Genomic DNA, 24,371 nt, shown 5'->3' with positions numbered 1-24,371 from the left:
TACAGCAATATAATTCTAATAAATGATGTTTGGAAAGATAATCTTTGCTTTCACAACAAAATTGTTAATAAAATAATAAACTTTTAATAAATAAAGTAAATAAATTAACATAATTTTTTTATTTGTTACTTGCTAATTTTTTTAAATAAAAAATCATTTGTAGTTGCAAAGCCGCAGTTAGAAATTTAAGAAATAATAATTTAAAAATTCAAAAATTTAACATACTTTATTTCATTTATGAAAATGTTGAGAAAAGAAAGAAATTTGTTAATACCAAACATTTTTAAAAATGTAATATTAAACTTTATTATTTAATATTAAAAAAAAAAAAAATAAACATTCACCTAAAAGTATTAATAAAAAAGAAGTTAAATAACATATAACTCGTTTTGCAGTAATTAATATTATTGCAGTAATTTAAAAAAGTTAATGTCTTTAAAAAATAAGAGAAAAAGAATTTCATGACAAATTTACATTAGGCATTTGTGTTAACCATTTTTTATTTAAAACAAGGCCTGTTATATACAACAATTACCACTTAAATACAAAATTTTTTAAAAACATTCAGAAACTGTTTTAAAAAATTACTTTTAAATTTAGATTCTTCATCTGGTAAAGTTGGAGATGAAACGATAAATGTCTTTCTGTGAGTATCTCTAAAAAAAATTACTTCTTCAGAAAAATTCTTTTGAGGTTAAACTTTTTAAAATTTTAAAAATAATTAACTTTAAAAATAAACATACACTTCATCACATTCTCGAGGTATAAATGGAATTTCAAGTTCTTCTAATCTATTTAAAATGTTCTGCAAAAAAAAAAAAAATTAATAAATAAAACTAAACATATATTTTCAGTTGCTTAAAATGAAAAAAAAAAACTGATTAGTGAATACAATAGATATATGAATGAATAATAAATAAAATACCTCTGTAAACACGGTAGGGAGTTTCCAAATGAAAATACAACTAAACATTTTAAAATATTATGCAAACATAATATGCAAATTATGAAAACATAATATGCATATTATAAGAATAAATTTTTTTTAGAAATGGTAAGCAAATCTATAACTTATTAAGATGTTTTTGAATTTAGCAGCCATTGTTCAAAATTTACTTTATAATTTTTAATCAAATAGATTTTAAATATACAAAATGTTGGAGAAATTCAATGGTATGTAACCACATAGTACTACATATTTTCCAAGTATAATATTTGTTTTAAAGCAGTCAAAAATGCTTTCAAATACATACATAAAGTTTAATTTGCTCCAAAAAAATGCTAATGTAAATTTTGCTCAAATAAATCTGCTCTGAAAGCTGGGGAAAAGTATGTTTGGTTTTTATAAAGTTACTATATTCTATAATCTCTTAATTTAGTGTAGAGAGAGAGAGAGAGAGAGGGGGAGAGAGGGAGAGAGAGAGAGAGGGAGAGAGAGAAAGAGAGAGACCCTGAATGTTTTACTAAAGCAAAAAAGACATATCTTAATATTAATACTATAGAAACGTTTAATGTTTAATGTCGTTTTTTTAGTTATGCTTTGAAAGAATGTGTTCTCAAAATGCACGTGGTCATTTGAGAAAGATCTCTTAAGCGAGTTGAAACTTTTTTCCTTATGAAATTTAATTATTAGTTTAGATATATTACATAAAGAATCATACTTAGATAAATAATCATCGTTAAGATCATATTATAATTGAAGTAAGTATATAAAATAGTTGTATATAAATTTTTATTAGATAAAGTAGAAAGGATTTAAATTTTTATTAGATGAAGTAGCAAGGATGTTATTGTATGTAAAGGTTAAATTTTGTTATGAGGATTACTGTTCTTATGAAAAAAAAAAAAAAAAGGTAAGGAGTATCGTTTGTAAATATATATTTTGTTTACTTTGAATCTTTTTAAATTTTCTCATGTCATTTTTAAATTTTTTATTTGTACATGTTTATTGTTTGCATTTATACTTTTTTGAAATGTATGTTTAAATATGTATATAAGGTATATATTTAACCTTATATACATATTTAAACACATTTATTGTGTTTAAAGTTGGTACATATGTTTATATTATGTTGCTTCAAAGTGCTGTGACTTTGTAAACGTGCAGAGTAAGATTTGTCAACTTTGCCAGCCAAGCGATGTACTTATAACAGAGGGTTACACATTTGTTTAGTGTCAAAAAATACATAATAATGTATTTTAATAACATTTTGCTTAATGTTGTTACTTATGTTCTGTTAAATATGAATGTTATCTTACTTAAGTTATGTTATATACATATTATATTAACTTATGGTGTGTGCTATTGTTGTGTGTTGTTGCTGTGATGTTTTGTTATCTTTTGAGTTGATAGACACTTGGCTTATCTTCATGTTGGTGTCTATTGTTAAAAATGGTAAATAGGTAATTTTATTAAAAATCACTGCTTTTAATCATTCACTAAAAACCAATACAAATTATCTTGCCATATATACAATTTGTTTTATCTCAATTTGATTTTTTGTCTTTAGCGCTGTTTACTACATGATTTTGCTATAAATATTTTGGAATCATGATGTTCCAGCATAAATTATTTTGTAAAAGCTAACATGAAATAATAATATTTTACAACTACTACTCTGGTAAATCACAACAGCTTTTCTCTATAAGGTGCATTGATTTTCTTTTTTTGTATGTAATATTTTTCTTATTTATTTACTTATTCATTACATATTTTATTTTAGATTTACCAGATAATGTATTGATGTGGTATAGAAGAACGAAATATTGTAAAGCTTTGTGAATTTTTGAAAAAAATGTTTACTAATAATTTTTTTTTGAAGAAATAATTTTTAAGTTTGCAACAAAGGGTTTACAACGATTCTTTTTTAATTTTTCTTTGTTAGCAGTATGTTTATTATTAGAACTGCATGTTTTTAATAATTGTTTTTATTATTATTTGCTAAGCTAATTTTTTTTCAAACATCTCCTAGCTGATATATATATTTTTAAAGTCATAAGATTATTATATAATTTATTTTAAATGAAAATCTATATAAAAATTATTTGTGTGTGCTATTTAGAGTAGAAAAAAAATTATATAGGAAAGATCGCAATCTTCAGGATTCGTTTAAGATTTTTTGTTACTACTTTCAATTAAAAGTGAAGTTTAAATGGATGATATTAGGCTAGAAGCAGATATTAGCTTAGAAAATGGAAATATTAATAGGCAAAAGTTGTTTGTGGCACTAATGAAAGAGATAGACTTAGGCGAGATGAAATTAATAATGGACAAAATGCTGCTCGGCAAGCAGCAAATAATTTAAACCCAAATGAGGAGAGCTTGGTTAGGTGAGTTGAAAATAGTCATTGCAGAAATGAAAGTAATAGGCTTAGGCGAGATGAAATTAATAACCGACAAAATGCTAGAGAAATGCTGCTCCGCAAGCAGCAAATAATTCAAACCTAAATGAGGAGAGCTTGGTTAGGCGAGTTGAAAATAATCGTCACAGAAATGAAAGAAATAGGCTTAGGCGCCATGAAATTAATAATCAACAAAATGCGAGAATTGCTGCTAGATACGAAAGAATGCACTGTATAGCAAGAAGTAATACTATTTCAGATTATAATTATTTAGGAGAAATGAATTATATTTGCCAGAATTGTGGTGCTAAGAAATTTTAATGATGAAACACATTTTTTATGTTGCCATAATGGAAAGGTAGTTTTGTCGCAACCTTCATCATTTCCACAAGATTTAGAAGATTTATTTAAAGGAAACTATGCAGATAGAAATGCCAATCTGAATTTTTTAAAATATATTAGAAATTATAATGCCTGTCTTTCTTTTGCTTCATTTGAAGCTAATGTAGTTCAACCCATGAATCATGGGCCGCCATGTTTTAGAATATGTGGTCAAGTTTTTCATCGTATTGGTAATTTAAAACCAAATCAAGATGTTCTGCCTACATATTGTCAACTATACATCTATGATCCACTTGCAGCAGTAAATTTTAGAATGCAACAACGTGGTAATGATCTTTGCTTAAATGATTTAATGTTTCGATTGCAAACTATTATTAGTGAAGAAAACCCATTTGCTCTCGCATTTAAAAATATGGCTGAAGTGGAAGATGAAGAAATTCGTCAAGCAGCTCTAGAAGGTCGCTCAGTGTCAGTTGAAAAAATGTCTTTACTTGAAGGGCATGATAGACGTCGCTATAATCCTTCTTCACATAATGAAGTTGCATTTGTTGGTGAAGATGGTGCACCACCTGCTTCCAGGGAAGTTGTTATTTACCCAAGTGGTCATCCTCTTAAAACTATATCAAGTATGTCTGCCAACTTAGATCCTATGGTTTATCCTCTATTTTTTTCAAAGGGGTGATGCTGGTTGGCATAATCAATTGGTTCACAACCCTGAACGTGCTACATTGGTTAGAAATCATGTTACATTATCTCAGTATTACAATTATCAACTTTCAGTTAGACAATTTTTTTCTTCACTCTTTTCAAAACTGTTTCAGCAATATGCTGTTGATGCGCATGTTAAACTTAAAGGCCTTGGTTTCATCAGAAATAACCAGCGCCTTGGTTTCATCAGAAATAACCAAAACAAACTGAAAAGCGAACAATATGATGTCTTACATGAACATGTAAACAACCTTGGAAATGATCATAATATTAGACCAGGGCGTGTTGTAGTTTTGCCATCAACTTATGTAGGAAGTCCTAGAGCTTTAAAAGAAAATTTTGAAGATGCTATGGCTATAATTAAAAAGTATGGTAAACCAGATCTTTTTATTACTTTCACTTGCAACCCAAAATGGCACGAGATAACTGAAAATTTATATCTAGGTCAGACAGCAAATGATAGACCTGACTTGGTTATTCGAGTATTTAAACACAAATTAAATAACCTTCTCAATGACATTTTTAAGCACGGTGTATTAGGGAAAGTTGTAACACATGTTCAGGTTATTGAGTTTCAAAAGCGTGGTTTGCCACATGTTCATATTTTACTTCACTTTACAAATGATGATAAGCTTGAAACAGCTCATGTTATCAATAATTTAATATCCGCAGAAATTCCAGATCTGATTGTTAAACGAGATCTTTATGACGCCATTAAAACTTGTATGATTCACGGTCCATGTGGCATTACTGAATCCAAATTCTCCCTGCATGAAAGATGGGGTGTGCAGCAAAAACTATCCTAAAGAATTTAATGCTAACACAGTAGCAGTTCATAATGGTTATCCACGCTATAAACGTTGTGATAATGGTTTGGTTATCAATATTAAAGGTAACAATCAAGATAACCGCTGGGTGGTACCCTACAACCTATGGTTATCAAAGAAATATCAAGCTCACATTAATGTTGAAGCTTGCATGTCTGTTAAGGCTGTTAAATATTTGTACAAGTATATATACAAGGGTCACGACTGTGCCAATATTTTAATAAATGAAAAAATTAATCATGATGAAGTAAACACTTTTTTAGATTGTCGTTATGTAAGTGCATCTGAAGCATTGTGGCGAATTTTCAAGTATCCAATAAGTCATATGTCACACACTATTATACACCTTAAAGTTCATCTACCTGAAAATCAATTAGTGTATTTTAGAGAAGAAGCAGAACAAATGGCTTTAGATTGTGCAACTCAAGTGATACGCACCTAACATCATGGTTTAAGTTAAATAATGAAAATGAAAGAGCACATTGCTATTTGTATGTTGACATTCCTTATCACTTTATATTTAATGATAAACATTGTAAATGGAAGGTTAGACAAAGGGGTGGTAATAATGTGATAGTAAGAATGTATAAAGTTAATCCAACTGGAGAATTGTTTTTTTTTAGACAGTTACTTTTGCAAGCAAAAGGTGCAACATCTTGGGAGGATGTGCGTACTGTTAATGGTATTGTCCTTGAAACATTTTGTGAAGCATGTGTTTTGAAAGGTTTGTTGCAAGATGACACTGAATGGCAGAATACTCTTTCTGAGGCAGTTTTAACACGCATGCCAAAGCAAATTAGACAGTTGTTTTCAATTATTTTGACCTTTTGTGAACCTGACAATCCTTTGCATCTCTGGAATACATACAAAGCTTTTATGATGGAAGATTTGATTCACCACTCAGTCCCTTCTAATAGCTGAACAAGCTACTCTTCATTAAATTGAAAAGATTATAAATCAAAGTGGTAAAACGCTGGCTGATTACAATCTGCCTGCCATTGATGAGTTTATGCACCTAAATCTAGAAAATTTTGATGAAAATGTTCAACAATCTATTGACGAAGCCAACCGAATGAGACTGTTGCTTAATGTTAATCAATTAAATGTATGTAATGCTATCCTTGCTGCACTGAATGAGCAACCAAATGTAGAAAATTAACATTCTAGATTGTTTTTCATGGATGGACCAGCTGGTAGTGAAAAAACCTTTACTTATAATTATTTGATTGCTGAAACCATAAGTAGGGGCTTTAAATCTGCTACAGCTGCATGGACTGGCATAGCAGCAACTCTTCTTACAAATGGATTTACATTGCATGGCTTATTCAAACTTCCTGTTCCAATATTGGATAATAGCACATGTAATGTAACTCCTAACTCTATACACGAGCATTTTTTAAGACAAGTTAGCTTGTTTTTGCTTGATGAAACATCCATGATACCTAAACATGTCTTAAATGCAATTGATAGGTTGTTAAAAGATATTTGCAACAACAACTTTCCGTTCGAAGAAAAATTCATTCTTTTTGGTGGAGACTTCAGGCAAATTCTGCCTGTTGTGAAAAGAGGACAACCAGCTGAAATAGTAGAATCGTGTATAAAATGTTCTTTGCATTGGCAATGGGTGCAGTTCTTTGCATTGGCAAAAGTCTGCATTAACTGAAAATATGAGAGTGCAAAATGGGGAAGGTGAATTTTCCCAATGGCTACTAAAACTTGGGAATGGAATTATACCTGTCAAAGAGGAGGATCCTTTTAAAGGATGCATTGAAATACCAAATCAGTGCATTGTTAAAGAAAATGAATCGCTTGTTAAAAAATTTTTTGGAGATGCTGATCAAAATGATTATTCTAAACACGTGATTTTAACACCAATTAATGTTGATTCATTATCAATCAATGAAGAATTGCTTGAACGTCTGCCGGGTGAGGTCAAAATTTATTTAAGTGCTGATCAAATTGATACTGATGACCTTAATGAAAGAAATAACTTTCCTGTTGAGTTTTTGAACAGCTTAACTCCTTCAGGTATGCCACCTCATTGTTTAAAATTGAAAATTGGTTGTGTAATTATGCTACTTCGAAATTTAGATCTCAAAGCTGGGCTATGCAATGGTACTCGAATGAAAGTTTGTGCTCTTCAAAATAATTATATTGATGCAGAGGTTTTGACAGGTGTTTCCGGTGGTAAACGGGTTTTTGTTCCTCGAATTCAGTTGGCTCCATCAGATTCTAATTTACCTTTTGTTCTGAAACGTCGTCAGTTTTCTGTCAGATTGGCTTATTCAATGAAAATTAATAAAAGTCAAGGTCAAACATTTGATAGAGTTGGGGTATATCTCAAAAAACCGTGTTTCTCTCATGGTCAACTATATGTTGCATGTTCAAGAACTAGAGCATTTAATAGTTTGTTTTTCAAAATTGATAAACATCTCATTCAAGGTATGGTAGGTGGAAGGTGTTACACAAATAATTTTATATTTTCTAATGTTCTTAATTTATAGTCTTTAGATTTTCATTTCGAAAATTACTGTTTGTAGGTTGTGAGCACATTTTGTATGTATAACTTTATTTATTATTTTATTATTTTTTTTCATAGTTTTTGATAAATATATCTGTCATTTAATATTGTTATAAAATGTGTTTATATGTATTATATAAGACCATATTGGTTTATAGTTGTATATATGTTAAAATTATGTTGTTTCCACGTTTTTAAAGTGGTGTGACTTGGCATTATGTTGAGCAAGACTGATAACCTTGCCAGCCAAGTGATGTACTTATAGCTGAGGTGTGACTTGGCAGCATTTAGTGCCAGGCGGTGTTACTGCTTTAGAGCTAGGTTGCGTTGTCTAGCCTTTTTTTAATTATTCTGGAAACACATATTGTCTGTTAATGTTTAGCATAATTTGTATGAGAGAGTATGCAACCTTGATCTTTAAATCTAGGGCGTTTTAATGTCCTAAATTTGAAGTAATTGAATAACTAATATTGAATATATAAGCAAATATACTTTTATGTATTTATATGTTTAGTAAAAAGATAAATATAGTTAACTTTAAATTGGTTTTCTAATTTTGTCTTTCATATTTTAATTTGGTTTGTTAATTTTGATGGATTTTAGGATCAAGGGTGTAAATATTCTATTGTTATGTGTTATTGTTGTGATGTTTTGTGTTGATAGACTGCTTGGCTTACCTTCACGTCGGTGTCTATTGTTAAAAATGAATAATTGGTAGTTTCATTATTGGAACTTACTGCTTTATTTATTTACTAAAAGCCAAGACAACATTTTGCTAAAAATGCAATTTATATCTTAATTTGATTTTTTTTTTTTTTTTAGTATTGTTAATCCTTTTGTACTTGAAAACAGATTTTATAATTACATTTTCGATAAATGTTTATATTAACTGCCATGCCAACATAGGTTACTATAAATAGGTAAATCGATTTTGAGTTTTTATGGGTTTTTTTTTTTTTAATTTATTTTTTTGTAATTATGGCATCATAATTCCATTTTTTTTTCTTTAAGATTTATGATTAACGCATTTATACGATTTATAAAAAAAAATCTGATTTCCTTTTATTGTAAATTTTTGTCAGTTAAAATGATATAAATATATGCAATTAGTTCAATTTTTTTTTTAATTTCTCTATTTTATGCCTAATAATTTGTTGTATGTAACTTAAGGAATGATTTTAAAGAGAGGTCGCAACTAAAAACAATCTAAAAACCTTTAAATACATGGAGAATATTGTAGTTTTGCGCATTTGTCAAATACGAAGTTACTTAAATTTTATAACAGGTTTAACTAATTAATTAGCTTAGTTTGCATTTGCAACACTTTTGAGGAAAGAAAAAATTCTTATATATGTTAAATTCTTATATATATTAAAAAGAAAAAATTCCTAAAAATGTAAATCATTGTTTTACATTTTATTATTTTTGTAAAAGGTCTTCATCAAAAACTTGATTACTCTTAATAAAAATAACTTTATTCTCCTGGCCACCATTAAGGCAAAAACGAGGAAGGGAGGTCCTTAAATTCTGAGTAACAAAAAGAATTTTTAGTAAATGGTAGCAAATTACCGTTTACTAAAAACTATTGAAACAAAGAGGCCATACAAATAATATAAAAAATGGTCTGTGTTGAACAGACTTAACAAGACCCGGGTGCGGTCAGCTTGATTTACAAACATGAAGTTATGTCACGTTAAAAACTATGAACATAACGTAACCTTTAAAAGCCAATTTAAAACATTTTTGGTAGCTAAATGTGATAGTACATTGTAAGTATAAATGTGATAGTATAGTAAAAAAAACTATTTTAAGATTTTTTGGCTCATAAAATGGATTTAAGACTTTATTGATTGCGGTTAAACCACAATAAATAATGATTAGAAGGCTATATGGCCCAGACGGAATATGCAACATAAATATCAAATTTTTATTTTATATTGTATTGTATTTTACGTCTGATGATGATCTGTGCTAAAGCAGGTCGAAATATCACAAAAAAGAAAAATTAGTATGATGCTGTTTTGATGTTTCATAACTTATTATATATTTATGTACTTCAAGAAATGCTTAAAAACTTAAATATCAAATTTTTATTTTACTCATTCACAAAAAATGGAGTTAAGACAAATTGGCTCTTATGTCCAGATATGTTTGCTGCACATATTAGTAAATAAACTAATTAGTTGCGTAATGAGTTAGACGCATTGATGAATCTTAAGCATTGATTAAAATTGATGATTTATTTATAAATAGATGAGTTATTTTAGGCATTGATTAAAATTGTTAATCATAATCATAATGTAATTAATTGAATATGCTAATTGTAATTTAATTTTTAATAATGTAATGCAATAAGTTAAATGCAGTTTTACTTTTTTGTTACTCTTGGTTGTTTTGTTACACTTAGTGATGGACAGTTTCGTTTGTGCACTGTTAGCTTTTCTTCTGTTCTGGAATTTTGAGATTGGAATTTCCAAATATTTAAAAAACACGTTATATCTGTATATTATATCTGTTTTAATACATCTTATCATATCTTTCAAGTAAGTTATACTCTGTTTAATCATTTTAATCGTTTACACTTTTTTATATCTTAACATGTCTATTACCTTTATTAAATTTGTTTTTAAGCATATTTATTTTTATTTTTTATACCGAATTAATAGAATGTCCCAAATTGTTTAAGATGAAGGTTTGTATTTATTTAGATGTGTATTATGCTACTGATTTGTATCATGTTACATAGTTAGTTCTTAAATATATATTTATTTTTAGTTTTTTAAAATGTTGTTGACTTTAAAGTAATGTTTTACTTTAAAGTAGGTTTTTATAATTTTATACAATAAGCCCAAGAACTTAGGTACTACTTAAAATTATATTGTCAATAATAAAGAGAAAAAATTTAAAATTCCCAGTAAGACAGCTTTTTATTATTTTACATCAAGTTAGTTTAATTAAGATTTATTTTCTTTAGTTGATCAAGAGAGAGCTAATGTTTTTTAAAATGTTTTTTAAAATGTATTAGCTACATTAGTTGAGTGAACTTATTTTTAAAAAGTTAAGTAGATATTTTAACGTCTATACATTTAAATGCTTTTATTGTTTAGACACAGAATTGAAGACTGAAATAAGTCAGTGCTTTTGCTATTAGATATTTTTTAATAGGAATTTGTTTTTTGTACTGTACCTGGAATTTTAAAACATCTAATATAACTTTTAATATAAATATGACATTTTTAAACTGTTTGCATTTTACTCATATTTTTATTAAAATAAAATTTTTCACAAGTTTAACCCTTTTTAATTTACTTTCTTTTTTTTTATTATTATTTTTAGCATCCTCTTCATCCTGTGAAAATGGTGAGATAAGGCTTTATATTTTGATTTAAAAAAATTGTAAATATTTTTAATTTTTATTATATCCTTCTATTTGTAATTTTAGAGTCGTTAACATTTGAGCAATACCAAAGATATCACTCCCAACACCTCTCTCGGAGAGATCCTTCAATAAGTGACGAAGTAATGGTGGTATGGATGAGCCATCCTTTAAATGGAGGGCTCATCCATACCAGGGTGTTGGGAGACACCGAAGAAAAAACAGCAACCAAAAGGTTCTAAATGTCTTCTATCAGTGAAGATATTTATATCTTTTTTGTTGCTGCTTTTTCTTCGGTGATTTTTTTAATTTTTATTTTTTTTTAATTTTGCAATTATTTTTTTTAATTTATAATTTTTTTATTAATAATATATTATGTTGTATATTTGATTTGTTTTGTTCTTTTTTAATTAAAATTATATTTATTTTTTGACCAATTACATTTAAATATAGTTAAATTGATTCATTATCCAATTATCATAATATAATGATGCTACATTCTATTGTTAAAAATAATTACTTGGTAGTTTAATTTATTGGACGCACTGCTTTTAAAATTTACTATAAGCCAAGACTATGTAGCTATATAAATGCAATTTATTTATATCTCTATTTGATTTTTTATCTTTAATGTTTTTAGTTTGGCTCCTTGAAGCATTTGTTATTTTGCTCTTTAATTCAAATATTTTAAATCTATTGTAATGTCTTTTAAATTAAACTAAAGTTTACTAAAAGCCAACATGAAATAACGTCATAAAACAACACCGACAGCAGTTTAAGTATGACAACAGGCTACCGAAAAGCAGGTAAATTGTTATCCAGTTTTTTTTTTTTTTTTTTTTTTTTTTTTTTAATGTCCACTTATTTGTTACAATTTTTATTTTAGGTTTGTCATACGACGCATTAATGCAATATAAAAGATCAAAGCTTACATATTTTTTACAATTTGTTATACACATGTTTGATTGTAAAATAACTTTTTTTTGTTTGAAGCGTATTTGTACTCAATTGCTTAGTTATTTATAAATTTATTTAGTTGTGTGCATTTAACGTTTTAAAGACAATTTCTTTTTTTAAAGAAACATGTATCAAGGGGATACCAAAAAATTAATAACTCATGAATAATTTACGTTCACTTTATATTAATCTTATTAATTAAAGTTCATGCTATAAAAAATATAACAAGAATTTAGCTTTACTTTTTCGTCAATTTAAAGCATGATGAAATGTTATTATTTTGTGTCAGAAACTAAAAATGTATTGTGTTGAACTTAGTAATGTCTAGGAAAATGGTTCTGCCATACACTGATATGACATATGTCAGTTGTAAATTACTCAAATAACGTTAAATAATTGGAAAATTAATTTATTTTAATTTTACAGATGGTTTAATTTTTTAATTTGAAGGCGTTTTTCTTAAAGGGTATAAGTTAAGGTTTTGCAACTTTAAATTGTGGAAAACAGCCACTATAAGTTAAGTAACAGACCGACCGTAACCCGTATTATGGGTTGTTTTCTGGTAGTTATTATTAATATGATAATTATTATTAAATTAATAATAAATATTATTATGAAAATAATAAAATATTATTATCATAAAGTTAGGATTTAACAATTTAACAATTTAACTTTAATTTTTTATTAACCTAACATTTGAGGAGCCCATTTGCAAAACACAAAATTTTTATTTTTGTGACTTTTTGCAGATGGGCTCCTCACTTATTTAGCACTATAATAATATTAATAGTAAAACCAAAAATAAAAATAGTGTTAATACAATAAAAAAGATATACAAAATCATAGTATAAAAATAAAACATGGTTTTTCAAAACATAAAAATAAAAACTGTTTTTCAAAACATAAAAATAAAACATGGTTTTTAAAAAAAAACTTACCCATCACCAGCCACAGATATCAACCGTTTACCATCACTAGTAAACTGAAGGCCAGTCACCAGTTCTACAGCAAAAAAAAATTAGAAAAAGTGAAAAAATAACATTGAAATAATTGCAAGAACAAAAATATCTTTAAAACATTTCAAAAAGTTCATACACCCTTATAACTTAAACTAACTAACACCATTACTATAAACTCTTCTAAAACCCACAGCACTAAACACACTTACTATATATTTAACACAACCTAATATGAATAAGATACAACCATTATAAATAAAAACCCATATCATGTAAAAATTACAATCATGTAATTAAAGTTTTAATTAAATTTAATTAAAGTTTTTGTTTTTATCTTATTTGTACTTATCAATAACTTATATATATACATGGTGCATAAAATAAATTGTAGCTATACACACATAGAATATAAACAAAGCCATACACTCAGAAGAAGTGCATACCTGAATGACCAAGTATAACAGATTCACACTCCCCACGGGTAAAATCATAAATGGATATTGTTTTGTCAGAGCAGCTAATAGCAGCATAGACACCAGAAGGATCTAATTGAAGCTAAACAATTTATTAACCAGTGTAAAGTTATTTAAAAAATAATACAATCAAAGATTTTCAAATAAACTAAAATTCCAACAATTACATTTATAAAATATATATCAACTTGTTACCTTGATAAGATTTCCTTCATTTTGTGAACCCTTAAAACAGTGTATTTGCTTAGCTCCTTGAATATCATATATTCTAACAAAAAAAAATAATAATAATAATAATTTTAAATAATGCTTTATTGTATTATACATTTTATTATAATAATATCTTTATTTTAAAAGCATTTGAAGAAAAATATATATATATATAAAATCATATAGCAAGATGTCATTTATGCAGTAGTGGTGTAGTAGTAGAGCGCTCGCTTCATAAGCATAAGGTTCAGAGTTTGATTCCCACCACCTTCCTGACAGTACCGTGCTCAACTTGTTTCTCCACGCAGCGGCCTTGTTCGTCAAGGCTTATGTTTTGGAGTTATAGAGTTGAGAAAGGGTTATAACCACAAGTAGCCTCCTCATCTGTAGTGGCCTTCTCCGCCTTGGGGAGGTAAATAACAAAGGAAAAAATTAAATATTTTTTTAACAAGACACTAAGTTTAATGTCATTTACCAAAATCATAAGTTTAGCATTAGGTGTTCAATGTTGCAAAATGTGAAATGTGAAAAACTTGATTGAAATGTGAAAAAGTTAATTTTACATTGAATTTATTACATTTTTTTTTTTACATTTGTAAGAAATTACAAATTTACCTCAAATTTCTGTCTTGTCCAACAGTTGCAGCTAACTTCCTGTTTTTAATAATAAAAAAAAAAACATTTGGTTGTAAAAATAAAAAAAATATACTTTAGCTTTCTAAAAAACATTTCTTTTAAAACGCATGTTTAAAAAATAATATAAACTACAAAAAGCAGTAAAATAAATAAGTAATTAAAATAAAATAATATAACAAAATTTAATTTAACCTAGTAGGATCAATTCCCATATCATAGAGTGTAGATTTTCCAGGAACAATGGTATTTCGAATAAATGTAATACTGCCATTACTATTCTAGAAGTATATTATACAATTATGTAACTGCAAATTTATGACAACACAAAATGACATCATATCAAACTAAAGAAATCAGCAAGATTTGCAAATCTCAGCAAATTTTTTAATTGTTTTTTTCTTTTTTCATCTGTGAGTTGAGTAAATGCTTAGGTTGGAAAAACAACAACAACAACAACAACAGCAATAACAAAAAAAACATAAAATCTAAATCAAATCTAAATCCACAGTGTGTTTATATATATATATATACATATATATATATATATAAAAAAAATACATATATATATACACATCTTCTATTTAGATAAGCATTTGCTCACTAGTTTTGCTTATCTTTGTAGCATACAGCATTTTCAGAAAAAGAAGAAAAAAATGAAGAACAATGAAAGAAAAGATTGTTGGCCCATCCCGAACCCTCAGTCGATGTACCAGCACTCTGCTGAGAGTCAGGCTATTTGTCAGTCAGTCTATGTATTGAAGCCCCCAGCAGCAGGCTATTGTAGTGGGACGTCAGAGTGCTCATCTAAACTAGCAATAAGTTGTATATATGTATATGTATATATATATATATATATATATATATATATATATATATATATATATATATATATAGATATAATATATATCTTGCCCTGCTCCTCGAAATAAGCACTCATGCTCTCCTTGAATTTGTTGAGATTTCAGATACATTCTGCATTCCATTTTGGCATAATTCTTTATGAGAGTCTGCACCAACTCCACATAGTTTTCAGCTTTGTGATTATCTAGAAAGCCCTGAACAACTACAACGAAACTGCTCTAAACCGCTCTCTCTGTCCTGTTCAACAGCTTTGCAAAATCTTCACATTTTATGATCTTCTTGATCTGTGGTCCAACAAATATACCAGCCCTGACCTTAGCTTCGGACAGCTTTGGAAAAAGATCTTAGAGGTATTGAAATGCTGTTGACTCCATGTCAAGAGCAGTGACAAATTGCTTATTGAGGCATTACTTGATGTGCAGCGGTGGCATTAGCACTTTATGAGGATCTATCAGCGGCTCCCAGTTCAATTGCTCTTCCCAACAGAAAACTCGGTCAATTGTGGCCAGTCCTTTGTGCAATAATGCGCAAAGAAACAGAAGAAACAAGAAAATTTCGTGAAACTTCCTTGAAGACCCATGAGGAATGATATGATTTTAAAGTCACCAAATAACCTCCCATCCATGGCTATCATACTTTAATACACTCAGCAATATTTTGACACTCGTGTAGTCCTCTTTGAGATGCATAAATTGGGCCATCAGGAGAGACAGGTAGTTGTTTCAATTGTGAAGCAACATAGCTTTGAGGCTCCAAGATCCAATCCTATTAAATTATGCCTATCCAAAGACAGTAGTCTTTGGATAGACGCAATTTAATAGGATTACATGCAATACTTATAGTCTAGAATAGACCAACAACATTATTGCAGAAGCACAGCCCATCACGCTGACTGAAGAAATCGGAGAATCTTTGATGTTGCTTCCTCTGATCTGTAACTTGTATGCTAGCATCAACCGAGTTTCACTGTTTGAGCCTGGATATTAGAAGTTCAGCATTCAAGTTTGTAAGCCTAAAGTCCCTAATTAAGTTGTTCACATCTTTTTGGTGAGAAATACAGCTTTCTATCACCAACTTCATCTGCGGAATTGTAGTCCATATCTGCCTCGCTATCATATTTGCTGCTGTCTTCTGAAAATGGCAGATGCAACCTAGGAGCAGTTGGAACAGGCAGATTGGGGCTGTGTGGTACTGGCGGGATGGAAGAAGTTATGTCCGGATAAACGATCTGAAAGGCATTTTTGCAGGTGCAACAATTTTTTGGGTTTACCATTCAGAAGTAGCAGTTGCTTGAGTGGTCTGTTGGCTCTCCCCAAATTCGTGGGATAGCAAACTTCATGGTTCGCTTCTCTCCTCTGTACCAACTTGTAACATAGCTCATAATAATACGTAAGAATTACAATAATTTGAAGACAGAAAATTTCAAAATAAAGAATGATTTCAAGATGGAATGTATTTGCCTGCAGTAAACAATTATGACAAAACTTTGTAAATTACAACTCCTTGAAATGAACAATTTTTTAAAAATAAAAAGTATTCAAAAGACACCATGCTGTCAAAATATATATGGGAATTAACAGGTTAAAATATTGATGATTTTATACTGAATTGGTCCATCCTTAAAACAGCGCCTGCATATAACAATATTTCCAAAAGATGCATACTATGCCTACAAGAAAAATTTGAATTACACGTGCAAACCAAGAATGCTTATTAAATAAAAAATCGGAATTAATTTCTAAATGTAGGCACGAAAATAAGTTTCTCCTAAAAAACTATAAAAGTAAATAAGGTCAAATAATAGTTACATTAAACCCCCCTTTTAAAAAATATTTTTTTAAAAAAAGCATAAGTAATCATTTCTAAAGAATTCTTTTTATAATAGTGTCAGCAAATTCCACAAATGTGTGAAAATTTACAGTAGTTATGACATTTGCGACTTCCTGTAATTTAATTTTTGGTATAAATTGAAGTTGCATTAATTTCATCATTCATTTCTGATGAGTCTTTATTAATGAAACACAGTGTTAAATGAAAAAAATTTTGTTAAGTGATTTTCTATTAATTTATATATATATATATATATATATATATATATATATATATATATATATATATATATATTTAATATTATAAATGTGACGGATGTAGTTGAAAAACAATGCAGCTCTCAATGACAAGACGTTAAGGTTCTGGGAGCTTCCTTGCTTTTAATCTCATAAACTTAACCAATCATTATATTATATTATTGAATTTATTATTACTGTAAAAAGACTAATATTGTACAACATTTATAGAAATAATAAAAAAAGAAAAACAAAATGCAAAAAAATTCCATAATAGATCTCCTTTATAAACACTATCTGTCTGAACCCTAACCCATTATCTCCAATGTACTTTTATTTCTTTGCGTACGTGCGTGTGTGTGTATGTGTGTGTGTTTGTGTGTATACACATAACATAATAATGCAATTACTGTTTGGCCAGTATGGAACATCACCACTTTATCAGCTCCACAGCTTAACAATTGAAGAACATCTAAATCATCTACAAAAAAATTAAAAAAAAACATACTTATGCTCAAACTTCTTTATATTTGGAAAACTTATACTAATTAGTATACTAATACTTTGACTAATAGAAATTTTAAAATAATGTAAAAGATTCAAACAAACAAAATAATATTACAATTAAATCGCACTGCAGTTATGGACGACGAATGATCATCTATGGTTTGTAGAAGATTAAACTTGTTTTGAACATCAAATATGTGAACCAAGCGATCTCGACTTGATGTTGCAAGCAACTCAAAATCTTAAAAAAAAAAATCTTTTAACACTGTATGATTATTTAAATATTAAAACATTTTATGAATTAGTAGAATCTAACCTGACTTTGGATCTGAGAATTCTACACATAAAATTTCTGATTCATGGGCGTCAATTCGATATATTTCATCAAAAAATTCCAAATTATAAATCCTAAAAATATAACAAGTGTGAAGACAATTCTTGGTTTATTTATGATAAATTATGATATAAATCTTTGCCTATGATAAAGTAATAATTTGTTAGCTATTTAGTTATACTGATTGTGAGTTCAAAAGCTTTTACAATATAATTTAAGTTAATAAGTCACAATTTAACTTCAAAAGTTTATGAGTCATAATTCAACTTCAAAAGTAAAATTGGGAATGAAAGTCTTAAAAAAGTGTAACATGACACAATTCAACTTCAAAAGTATATATATATATATATATATATATATATATATATATATATATATATATAAATATATATATATATATAAATATATATATATATATATATATATATATATATATATATATATATATATATATATATATATATATATATATATATATATATATATATATATATATATATATATATATAAAGTGATACTAACATATTGGTAAAAACATATTAACATGCACAGGAATTTATTATGAGTGTCTAAAAAATATCAATGCTAAGGTTTTTAAATATTGGTGGTAGAAATACTTTATCCATTTATTCAACCAAAATTTAAAAAATTACAAATTTTATTATATTTTTTACAAAAGCAGGTTAGGTCTCACTCATATAGTTAAAAACTAGTCAATGGAGTGACACCTAACTAAAATGAACAAGAAAATAATTAACAACAATATTAATAAACAAAAGCAAGTGTAAATCAAAGTAATCAAAAAAATAAAAATGTAAAAATAAAAAATACACCTACTAATGTTAATAATATAATAAAAATAATATATAAAAATATACTTATGTTCACAATATATAATATCAATGATAGAATTTACAATATAAAAATAATAATAATATTAATAATTATAACAATAGCAATAATTATATAATAGTAACAATAATAGTATAATAACAATTTGTATAAACACAATAGCTATACACTAAGTTAGAAAGTTACAAACAGTTGAAAACTGATAAAAAGTAGCAATTAACAATGACATGAATATATAATAATTATAATAATATTGATTAAAATAATACAAATAATTTTATGATTATTACAAAACGTTAACAAAAAACTCAAACAAAAACATAATAAACACAGCACACAAAAAAAACAGCAACAAAATGAATAAAGAGTTCATAATGAATGAACAATATTGTAATAAAAGAAGAAAAAAGATATAATTAACAAAAATAAACACTCGATGTCACATGGTGACTAATTATTGCATTAATTTAAATAAAGTAATAAACTAAAAAAATAATCACGACATTACAACATATCAAAACGGAAAAATAAATGAAGAAAAAAGAAAAGAAAAAAGAATTCTTTTTGTTTGATTTAATCTTTAGATTATTTTATTTTTTTCCTCCTTTAAAACATCTTTTGAGCCGTAAAAAAGAAGCATCTGTGATTTGCAATGCCATTGCATTGAAATATTTATATAGTCAACCTTAAGTTAGTAGTAAAAAGTCGGATGATAGGTTGAATTGATGTAGGAGAATAACAAGTTAAAAGTTGTAGTGAGATTACAGCATGATAGCTCATACTATTCAGGGAAATGAGCCTTAAAGTCACCAATAACAACAATAGGGCTGACATTTTTGTTCTTTTTGGACATAAAAACTTTACCCAGTGGTTATTAAAGTCATATTTTAAAAATTGGGAAAACATTGTGCAAAGAATTTGGAATTCATTTCCTTTATATTTGTTTACTTTTAATTAATTTACTTTTAAGCTGATGGCTTCTTCAATTTTTTTAAAAACTTTCCTTACTTGTTGTATGGGTAATACATTAAAAAAATATATATTATAAAATAAAATTTGTATTTACAAAAAAACCTCTTGAAAAACCAGAAAAATTAAAAGTTGAAAGAAGTATCCGGAATTCTGGATATATCCTGAAAAAAGATGATATCCTGTTACTATTGCAATACTTCTATCTAAAAATTTATTTGATCAATTCTTTTTTTCCCTTCTTTTTCTTGCTGAAAAGTACTGATTATTCACTGATGATGACAAAAAGTACTGATGATACTCTGATGATGATGATGATGATATTCTGACAATGCTTATGATGAAAGTAATGCAAGCAAAGTTAGAAAGTAAAAGCATTTAGAATTGTTACCTTAAATTTCCTGATCTATCTCCTGCAGCACATAAATGTCCGTTTGGGCTTATTTGCATGCATCGTACACCATTCTTGGAGTCTGTATCTTTCCCAAGAGGGGTCATTGAAGTATCTTGTAAATTTGACAACCCTTCATCAATGTAGACTATTTTCAGTAACTCCTATTTTTTTTAAAAAATATCACTCTTATTCATTCCCAAATTATTATCATGATATTTTCAAATTAAGGAAAATAAATTTTTATTCAGCATTTACAGTAAAAAAATGTAAAAAACTAAGGTATTCTAAAATAAAAAGAAATGTTGATTATAGATCAAATTTTTAAACTTTAGCATTTAGAAAGTTTTCAGTAAAACTTATAAATATGTGTCTTAATGTTTCTTGCTTATAGAAGAAAGTCTACTATTAATTTTATAACAACTGTAACTCATTGTTTCAGTAAATTATGCAACTATGATTTATCTATGATAAAGTGTACAAAAAAAAAGGACTTACTTTGCTGTACACATTTTTAAAGTAGACATTACTTTCGTTCGGTTCTAAACACAAATAAAAGTGAGTTTAGAAATAATACAAAATATAAAAATAAAATATAAACTTTTAGTTTTCTAAACCATTTTCAAATATACAGAATTTATAAAAAAAATCAGTTGTTTGCTACACTGAAAAAAATCTTAAGACCTCTACATTAAAGATTAAATTGTTGACTTGGTAAAAGTTATCTTAATTGCATAATTTCATTTTGTTAAATGCCGTTAAGTAAAAGCAATATAGTAATCAGTAATCATTAATTGATCACATTTACGATATTAAACCTTAAAAAGAAGATTTACAGTATTTTGCATCAAATTTATCTGTCAGCCCATCACAATCAGAAACTATAGGGCAAAGTGGAATATTGGTTTTGCAAATTTTTGGAAAGCTATTAATTAAAGGAGATTGAGCCATTATTTTGGTTCTTAACTTTTCAGAAGTTTTTTTACCAATAATATGGTGGACCACCTTTTAATCAAGACTTACAGAATTAAACCTTAAAATAAAGAAACATACTTTTGTTTATTTTTTTAATTTGCTTTTATCAACTTTTGTCTAATTTCATACAATTATTATTTAAGTTCAATAAAATTTTAAATTCTAAAATTTTTTGTTAACTGGGTTCATTGGACTATTTTTTATTTCATGAGATGACATTTATCTTATGACATAAAAAATGAAACTAGCTAGATCATTTATTGAAATTTAACAAACTTTATTCAAGTATTTTGTATTTAGTATTCAAATTTAGTATGTAGTCTTTTGTTTTCTAATTTAATCTAGGATACAAAATACTACATAAACTGGAAAATAATAATTTATAGTAAACCTTGATCCATATTCCATATTCGTATAGTATCGTCAGAAGAGCAGGTAAGAAATGATCCATATGGCAAGAAGGGATCATTCCCTGAGCATTTGTATGTCTAAATAAAACAAAAAAAATGTCCACCTTTTAGTTAAAAAGGTCATAATATTTTTATAATGTTTTTTATAACTTGATTTCTAATTGTTGCGATCAAAAATTCAGCATTTAAATCAAAAATTCAGCATTTAATATATACTTATACATTATTATTGTTAAATTTATTTAACATATGTAAATTAATAATATAAAATTTTAAATACTAAACTTTACACTGCTTGATTCTATGGGTTTTAGGTTGTATTTCAAAAGAAAGATTTTTCTTCAGATTCTATTAAAATGTATAGATACAAGCTGAAATTGGTTAAAAATAAAATTGTAAGCATTCTTTCTTACTTTCTTATTCTAAAACTAATATTTTCCGAAATCCAGAAAATAGTGTTTAAAAAACAAAATAAATTTTATTATTTTAGCTATCTCCTATTATAAATATCATATAAACCCACATGACATTTCATCATCTTTGTTTTTAAAATGTGGGTAACTTAATTTATAATAATACCTTTAATAGTTTCACTAATAAAGCTCTTAAAGCGGTTGATGACTGTTTTGAAATATTAATGAAATGTTAAAATTTATATAATTATAATAATTTTATAACTAAATTTTATAACATTTTTATTTTGTAAACATTTATTGTTATTAATAAAAAACGTAATATTATTTTAGAAATCTACCCAAGTTAAATAATACATATCAAATGGCTTATCTTTTAAGGAACAAAAAATCATAATGAATCCAGAGATTCAGTTTGTATTTACTGCTGTAACAAAACAGACAACTACTCTTTAGTATGCCATTATTGGTGACACTAGTTCAAGAATACATATGCGAAGGATCCAGTTTTGATATAAATGCATTTCCCGCTGGACTTTTTTGCAGTTGCAAAACTGCTCTCTATGCCAAAAAGGTTATTATATTTTACAAATATTTTAATAAATTATTAAATTTTTTCTAAAATATTTCTAGAAAAATACAAAAAATCTTGTTCACAACAAATATAGCCAATGAAAATGATTGAAGAGGTAAAAAGGATATATGATAAGTAAAAATAAATAAAGATATAGGATAAGTAAAACAGAAATACTTTTAAAGATTGGAAGTATTACTCCAACTGACAATCTTAGCTTATGTCTAATTTGTTTTGTATGGTATCAGACAACCACAGCCACAAGATTTTTAATTTATAAGATTATATCAGAGTCAAATTAAAATTTCTGCATTGAAAGGTTAAACTCATAATGCACAGACTATTTTAAGTAGTTATTTTTTTTTACTAAGATATCTTTATTACTAAGATTGTTTTTGCATCAGAAAAATTTTAAAAGTGGTTTTATAATGTTTGGAATTTTAAAAGTAGTCATAAAATAAAGGACTGTGTTATATTATTGTTACATAAATTAAAGGACCAATATATAATTTTTTAAAAGATCAGTATTTTTTTTTCTAAAAAAATATAAAAAGTTGGGCCAGTGTTGCCCCATCTTACGGTATATGTTGGGTCTCAAAAGAAGTAAAATTTTATAGAGATTTTGTAAATCTTTTTTAAATGTAAACTTTTTAAGAAAAATATTGCTAAAAAAACGTCTTAAAAAATGCCTTTTTTAAAAACTTTGTTTTAAATTGTTTGTGTTTTTTTACAGGAAAAGAAAAGAAAAAATTATTTTCATTTAAAAGTTTTAAATTTTTAAATCTTTTTATGAAATTACGTTCAAAATGCTAAAAACCTTATTCTTTCCAAAAATATATCAGAGCAAATAACCTTAACTGTTCTGAAGTTTCTAGTAAAGGCTGAAAACTCATTACAATTACCCACTGGTAAATTTTTATTTATTAATTTATTTATTTATAATGACTTATTGCAAATATTCTATTCTAATTTTAGGAGGATCACTGCTAACTGTAGTACTAAAGCTTAAGCCCCAAACAAATAAAGTAGTCACTACTGATACAATATTTGATATCAAGAAAAATTCACTTGAAAAGTTTTACAGTTACAAAAAAATTGCTTTTTTAAATGAAAAAGAAGATGAACTCGAAAACTCAGTGTTGAAAGATGTTGTATACGTTGAAGATCTCACCAAACTTTTCAAGAAGTATGCTGTCTATGTGGATTAGATCCTATGAAAGCCATTGTTAGAGTTGGAATTGATGGAGGATTTAGATTTGGAGAAAAGGGTTCACTAAAGGTTTAGTAACTTAACCTACTTTATATTATGCAAATAAAAGATATAAAATCAGAATTATTATTCAATTGCGATTAATTTTCAGGTAATAATGAATACTTTTGATAAAATAAAGTTAGAGGAGGAAAGTAGAAATGAGAAAGACTCAGTAGTAAACAAGGTGATAATTCTAGCTTTGGCACGTAATGTCAAAGAGATTAACCATAATCTTAGAATGCTTATTAATTTAATTTATCAGCTAAAAATTTTAGTGGCTTCTGACCTAAAGCTCATAAACATACTTCTTGGCATATCAATAAGAGAATTTGCCTAATTTTATTTATTTTTTACAAGTATCTACTAAAAAATTTAATCTCAGAATAACAAAACAATTTATTATAGAGTCATGGTGG

At 27.0% G+C, this 24,371-nt stretch overlaps 2 protein-coding genes across 5 annotated transcripts in view; one reads left to right on the top strand and one right to left on the bottom strand.

Annotated features, from left to right (window-relative positions):
* Positions 1 to 24,371, bottom strand: part of LOC100208491 (WD repeat-containing protein 62) — a 61,562-nt gene that overhangs the window by 7,862 nt on the left and 29,329 nt on the right. For all 4 annotated transcript variants that reach the window (XM_065804921.1, XM_065804923.1, XM_065804922.1 and 1 more), the window contains exons 14-27: positions 21,698 to 21,794; positions 20,830 to 20,873; positions 20,332 to 20,495; positions 18,102 to 18,193; positions 17,901 to 18,026; positions 17,689 to 17,759; positions 14,544 to 14,629; positions 14,331 to 14,369; positions 13,701 to 13,773; positions 13,476 to 13,587; positions 13,012 to 13,075; positions 926 to 965; positions 744 to 805; positions 589 to 656 (exon numbers count right to left, since the gene is read on the bottom strand). In XM_065804921.1, the coding sequence (XP_065660993.1) occupies positions 589 to 656; positions 744 to 805; positions 926 to 965; positions 13,012 to 13,075; positions 13,476 to 13,587; positions 13,701 to 13,773; positions 14,331 to 14,369; positions 14,544 to 14,629; positions 17,689 to 17,759; positions 17,901 to 18,026; positions 18,102 to 18,193; positions 20,332 to 20,495; positions 20,830 to 20,873; positions 21,698 to 21,794 (1,138 nt within the window). The remainder of the gene's footprint in view (positions 1 to 588; positions 657 to 743; positions 806 to 925; positions 966 to 13,011; positions 13,076 to 13,475; positions 13,588 to 13,700; positions 13,774 to 14,330; positions 14,370 to 14,543; positions 14,630 to 17,688; positions 17,760 to 17,900; positions 18,027 to 18,101; positions 18,194 to 20,331; positions 20,496 to 20,829; positions 20,874 to 21,697; positions 21,795 to 24,371) is intronic.
* Positions 2,547 to 4,503, top strand: LOC136084609 (uncharacterized). The gene is made up of 2 exons (XM_065804917.1): positions 2,547 to 3,344; positions 3,492 to 4,503. The coding sequence occupies exon 2, from the start codon at positions 3,860 to 3,862 to the stop codon at positions 4,364 to 4,366; it is 507 nt and encodes a 168-aa protein (XP_065660989.1). The 5' UTR covers positions 2,547 to 3,344; positions 3,492 to 3,859; the 3' UTR covers positions 4,367 to 4,503.

Source organism: Hydra vulgaris, chromosome 09 (genome assembly GCF_038396675.1).
Source record: "Hydra vulgaris chromosome 09, alternate assembly HydraT2T_AEP".
In the NCBI taxonomy this organism is placed as follows: domain Eukaryota; kingdom Metazoa; phylum Cnidaria; class Hydrozoa; order Anthoathecata; family Hydridae; genus Hydra; species Hydra vulgaris.
Note: the sequence above shows the minus strand (reverse complement) of the source record. Positions and strands in the feature narration are given on the sequence as shown.

What these genes read in the sequence shown, in the direction of transcription:
- LOC136084609 (XM_065804917.1), top strand. Translation starts at nt 3,860, where the DNA reads ATGAATCATGGGCCGCCATGTTTTAGAATATGTGGTCAAGTTTTTCAT.